Raw genomic sequence first — 6,351 nt, 5'->3', positions numbered from 1 at the left:
GTGTGTATGTATGTATGTATGTACGTGTGTGTGCTTCCGTCAATCGGCAGCAACGTGAAAAGAGCCTCGCAAAGCACTGATGTGTGGCTTCTCTGTGCATGCAAAGGTGCTGTTTTACTACGGTTGCACAATATCGAGCCATGTGATGCCGCCTCTGCGGCTTTCCTGTCCCGCCTGTTTATCCGTATGTCTGTCCCATCTGTCTAGCATAGTTTCTGCTGGCACACTGGCACCCTGGTGTTGCAGCCGTGCGCGTAGCATCGCGGCGTGGATGACTTGGTCTTGGTCTTGAAGCGGGGGGCCCCCTGCACCCCCCTGTATTGCAGCCCTTTGGAACTTCGACCTGGGAAGGCTCCCCTGCTCGTTAAAATAACACTGTTGTCCTTAAAGGTTGTTTGCAATGTTTCTTTCTTTTCTTTTTTCCTTCCAGTATCCCGTATGATAGATCGAATGGCCATCCGCTGCTGCGCTCGTTTTGCGTTGCAGACTCAACTTGGGGAGGAGACTGGTTGGTTTGTCGGTTTGTTCGCCGCAAAGTGCCCCCGGGAGCCATTGCTGGGCCTCTGCTGTTACACTTAGGTTTTGGTTGATTGTTACTCGTCAGGTGCTCATCCGGTTCTTAGCTGCAGCAGGTGTCACAGCAAGTAATAAGAGCAGACGCTGCTTAGTGACGTGAAGGCACACTGTGCCAAACATGCCATGTTCATGCTGAAACCATGTTTATGTGTATGGAGGTGGCATCGGTGGCCCGCTACCCCTTGTGGACACATCATTACAGTGGACATGACCGCACCGTGTATCAAGTTATAGCGCTGATTGCGTGAGCGATCCCTGTTATGGCTTCTTGCTTGGAATCACTTCCTGACAGAAATTCATTCGGATTCGGGCGAGGGTCAAGAACGCTTCCTTATTACCCTGTGACACGTCTTTGGCTCGTACTATAACCCTGACATCGGTTTTTTTTACAAATTTGTAAAACATGCTCGCTACGTATGTTCCAGCAGGCGCATCCGCCGTATAAGTTTGCTCGCGGCCTTATGAGCGGCAACATTATGCCGTATATGTGGTTCCTATCACTGCCAGGTGCTGGAGTAATGCACGGCTGGCAGACAGTTTTGCTTAAACACACATTGTGGCCCTAAACTAAAATCCAAGCCATGTAATTTGGCCAGGCTGGCAAGGTCGTCGGATGCGACCAATGCATACACGATTTTGGTCTGGGATGGCACCGATGATCATCCTCTGTTGCGTTACGAGTGGCTGATTGGCGGCCTCCCTGGACTCTGGTCCTGACCCAATTGGTGAATTTTATTACCTCCCGCCCTGAACCCCATGACCCGTTGAAGTGGAAAAAACTTTGCACGATCACGGTTAGAACATAACGGTCACAATCGATTTTGGACAATATGTCCGTCTATTTATCGTCTACTGGAAACAGCTCCTCGCAGGTGTGTCATGTACGGCACCAGCGGTTTCAGGGGATCTACATAAAGGACCCCCAGGGACCTAACCACTGCCGATTTCGCAAGTGAGCTTTTTGAATAAGTGAAGGCAACACAGTATGCTGATTTACGTTTTCCAGCTGGTTCTTCTCAGTACAGTCTCGAACAATCCCCTCTCAGCTGCGACTCAGCTGCCAAGCAGCCGTAACAAACCGATCGAGCCACAACCTGCCGTACATAACAACAAGCCGTGACATGTGCAAGCATGGCGCAAGCAAATTGGCCACATAAGGCAACCGTCCCGATATGGTGCCGTGTTCATAATAATCTACCTGGCGGAAGTGCCTGGAAATGTTTCTTCGTCTCAAGCCTTTTTTTAGCAGTGTCTACCTCAACCAGCGGAGCGCTGCATGAAGCAACGAAACCTGCAGTACTCCTCCTCCAGCCTGTCCGCCCAGGAGAACGTCCATCAATACTTCATGACCAAGAAGCACATTATTCCAAAGCACCTCGCGCCCAGGCCCTGGGCCCTGATAAGTTCCTCCAGGGAGGAAGTGATTGGGGATGAGGCCTCGCAATTAATAACTTATTCCAATTAGATCCCCTGAATTAAAAGTGGGAGGTGCGGGCTTAGGTGACGCAGATGAAGGTTCAGGTGCAGGCTGTGGAGCGGTAACAGAGGAAGTAGCGAGCCCGCCGGAATCAGCGGATCCAGGGGCCGGTTGCGAAACATCTGCGGCTGCAGCTGCTGCAGCTGGTGCGCATGCGGGAGTGTCTTGATCACCTACAACAATGGTGATTTGTGAATCACTCGTTTGCGACCCCGCTGCGTTGCTCTGCTCCCTCTGCACCGCTTTGGCGTACATGACCCAGAGGTACATTATACAAGCTACCGAGACCATGACCATGTTCCAGATGAAACCTGCCATGTCAATAACCAAGCCAACTTCAGGTGGGATACCCGGCTGCATGATTCGCACTTGGGGCAATGCAAACAGGACTGTTGCAGCAAGGCCCGCGTCATCCATGCTGACCTCATGCCGCTTAGACACCGTGTAAACAGCCCGTGTTAGAACGATGAAGCTCAGGAGCCACATAAGCAACACAATAAAAATGGAAACGAAGCGTGACGTTTTCGTACGCACGCCCCAAATTGTGAATAAGACCTCGGACAGTGCGGGGTTGCCCACCCTGGAGGCTTGGTAGCGTCGACGTGGCTCGCGAACATAGTAATTCATACCAGAGCCCTTCTGGGTGACAGCGATTACATAGGGAAGCCGGAAAGTGCTGTTGTCGTCTATCGCCAAGGACATGCTCGCACGGATGTAGAGCCTGTACCTGTGATTGGTACAAAATGAAGTACGACGGCATATGTGGACCTGTTACATGCAACAGTTGTTTGGATTTGGAATTTCCTCACGATGTTTTTGAATTAAAACTACTTGCCCGAAGGTACTAAGGGATAGAAGCGGCAAGGAAGCACGGCGTGGTTGTAACATCACTTTGGTGTCGTGTGACCGTTAGCGCACGCACGGTGCGGGTTGCAATATATGGGACAGGACATTACCGGGCTAACGGTATCGCATTAGCCACAATAATAATAATAATAATAATAATAATAATAATAATAATAATAATAATAATATATAAATATAAATATAAATATAAATATAAATATAATTATAATAATAGTGTTATATGTCGCAAGTCGGACTAGTTCCTACAAGGGACAAATAAGCGCGATCAGTCGTACCACGGTACAGCATGTGGTGAGGCGGATTCGCTGCATATGAATGCTCGCCACGAGGGATGTAGGGCCGGTGCCAACATTTACATACTAGGATCGACTGCTTATAACTACGCACTTTTAGGGAACGACAGAACAGATAGCGTAGGCGTTAGCTGGGGCAGGCAGGTCCCAGACTGCAGTGAGCCAACGAACGACGGCACATGTAGGGCCCTACCCCGACGAGCTTTCCTGGTAATTACTCCGGCTGCGTCGAGCATAGTATAAAATTGGTAAATACTTCTACTACTAGTGCAGGAAGTATGACATTTTCTTTAGCTTTTGGAGTTTCCATTATTTACAGTCCCGGGGGCCTCATGCTGAGCCGTACGCCATACGCTAGCGGTTGCATCGCGTATTGCATATCTTACAGGTTCACCGGTAAGCGACTGCCACGCGTCTTTGTGCTTAGGCTGAATGCCCCCGGTCTTGAACGCTGCACAGCCAAGTGTGTGTAGCCCACACCCGATTACCGCGATGAAGCAACCGCGCTTGTACAGCTGGCAGGCATGTGCCGCGTGCAATAACAAGGGGGGTCATCCCTCTTCCGGGCCATGTCTGGCCTGGCGGGGTAGGTCTTCCCCTGCCTCGGTTTTTGAGTATTTGACAAAGACCCGGTGGCGTTTTTTTTTGTTTTTATTTGGCGTTCTTGAGGTTTGAGGGCGTGTGAATAGGCTGGCAAGGCGGAACGGTGGAAGATAGCTTGGTTAGGGAGCCCTGAGGGGGTGTGGAGCCTCTCGTGCGGCTCTCGCTTAGTACGGTTTGCAGCCTTTGGCGCTGCTGTGTTGCCTAGCCAGGGGCTGGGAGAGCGCCCCGGCTGGCGTGAGCAAGTTAGTGAGGCGTACGCGGAGGAAAAGACAGAAGTGGAGCCGTCCCCCGGTCAGGGCCCCCGGTGCTCGTCCTTTATCTGCGGGCGAGCCACCCACAGTGTAACACCCCGTCAACAGCAGCAACAGACAGACAGACAGACAGATATATAGACAGACAGATATACAGAGACAGACAGACAGACAGACAGACAGACAGACAGACAGACAGACAGACAGACAGACGGACAGACAGACAGACAGACAGACAGACAGACAGACAGACAGACAGACAGACAGACAGACAGACAGACAGACAGACAGACAGACAGACAGACAGACAGACAGACAGACAGACAGACAGACAGACAGACAGACAGACAGACAGACAGACAGACAGGCAGGCAGGCAGGCAGACAGGCAGACAGACAGACAGGCAGACGGACAGACGGACGGACAGACAGACGGACAGGCAGACAGGCAGACAGGCAGACAGGCAGACAGGCAGACAGGCAGACAGGCAGACAGGCAGACAGGCAGACAGGCAGACAGGCAGACAGGCAGACAGGCAGCAGATGTGTGGGTTTTAACGAAATTTAAAAGTGCAACATCTTTCAGGTAGCGAGGTCTCACAGCGGTTCAGAAAGGAACCCCAGCTTGCCCACAGAGGAACCTTACCTGTCAAAGGGATACATTCGAAGATGCCTTTCTGCAAAGACCGGTAGATTATCTAGGGCAGACGACGCCTTGCCAATCGTTTTTATCGTGATGACTTCCCTGTTGTTGATGGTGATTGTCAATGTCAAGCGGGGATCTAGCAATCTGCGCGTTCCATTCTCAAATTGGGGAGCCTTTCTTGACAGTTCTGGAGGCTCCCCAAACCACACGTTGACGAGGGCACTGGCCACGAACTTCTTCACGTCCACATCCTGCATACGTACGAGGTAGGGCATGGATGGCTAATGAGGTCAGTAAATGTTTTGATCCCTCGTATAATAGCTAGGGACGGGTTACCTAATATTATTCGGGAAGGTGCCGTGGATTATAGGTGCGCACGTTGCACAGTAATGCACCGACCATTGTACACAGCTCGATCGTTTGCTCGTCACGGATGATCGATTATGAATTAACATGTCGCCTGCTGTACAGAGGCTGCTGCATAGAGGCGCGAAGACCTTGTCAACCCAGGCGCACACGCACACGCATATACACACACGCATACACATACAGACGCATACTCATACACACATACACATTCACCTGAATCACAATTGAGACAAAGGCGGTGTTGTTAAGAGGCTGCATTTCCGCCATGTCAGAGTAGTCGAAGACATCCTCATATGGGGAGCAGTCGCGAAATGGCGACGGTTTATGGTCCTTGACGCCGAAACGCATAGGATTGGGAGGAGGATCAGGTGGTAGCTGTGGCGGTGGTAGCAGTGGCGGCGGTGTAGGAAAATCCTCTTCTGGTGACGACGGCAGGGGATTATAATAAATATAGTCATAGGTGAAAATAGCACCACCGACTACGGGGATCGATTGCATTAACTGGTCATCGACCGGGCGTAGGTCGCAAAGCATCGTAATCGGACCGTTGTTGCTGTGCTTGAAGCTGGCACCCATGTACGAGAGGCCCCAGGGGATGGCAAAGACGACCGCCATGCACAAAACGTGCACCAAGGGCACCCAGCCAGCTGGCACAGGCGGGTGGAGCGCGACGTTTACAGCGCTTTTGCAGGCTGTTGCCACGACCGTCATAGTTTTGACAAAAGCGAACAAATATCGGCGTTTGCCATAAATCTTTGGCTGCACCCCGCCTGCAGGGCTTTCGCTTACAGGGCCCTTTTCAGCTCCTTGCGGTTGGGCATACGTCTTCCTTCTTTTTCCCCAAGGCATCCGTCTGTTGAAACCTGACACCATGTTGAGCTATAGATAGCAATTTATTGTAATATTAATCCAGTGATTTTTAGGGTTGAGGAAGAGCTGTCTATCTCGGTGGCACAGAGGCGCCTGACCAGCAGTAGTGCGCCTGACAAGCAGCTGGAACGCCGTATAAGGGTGTTGGAGAACACTGCGCGTGCGTATGGCGTATGTTTACGCGCCCGTCAGTACGTTCATTATCAGAGGTACGTAAACAACAAACTCAGCACCTTGTTATGATTGTCCTTGCCTGGATATCCTCACATCCTCAAGATATTTATTCCTTCCAACGAGGCCGCCCCCTATTAGCTTTTGAGGCTCGCAGAGGCTGGCGCCCACCGCGCCATTAAGTTGCATAGGCAGCCAGCACTAGCTGGTGCCGCAATACCCGCATTTA

At 51.3% G+C, this 6,351-nt stretch overlaps 1 protein-coding gene across 1 annotated transcript; it reads right to left on the bottom strand.

Moving 5' to 3' along the window:
• Nucleotides 1-2,020: 2,020 nt before the first annotated feature.
• On the bottom strand, nt 2,021-5,792 carry VOLCADRAFT_99610 (uncharacterized protein; the record flags this gene model as incomplete). The annotated part of the gene is made up of 3 exons (XM_002958298.1): nt 2,021-2,780; nt 4,713-4,963; nt 5,304-5,792. 3 exons carry the CDS (start codon nt 5,790-5,792, stop codon nt 2,021-2,023), a joined length of 1,500 nt encoding a protein of 499 aa, XP_002958344.1.
• Between the last annotated feature and the right edge of the window lie 559 nt (nt 5,793-6,351).

The sequence above is a fragment of the Volvox carteri genome, assembly GCF_000143455.1.
Source record: "Volvox carteri f. nagariensis unplaced genomic scaffold VOLCAscaffold_91, whole genome shotgun sequence".
In the NCBI taxonomy this organism is placed as follows: domain Eukaryota; kingdom Viridiplantae; phylum Chlorophyta; class Chlorophyceae; order Chlamydomonadales; family Volvocaceae; genus Volvox; species Volvox carteri.
This window is presented reverse-complemented; position numbering and strand designations above follow the sequence as displayed.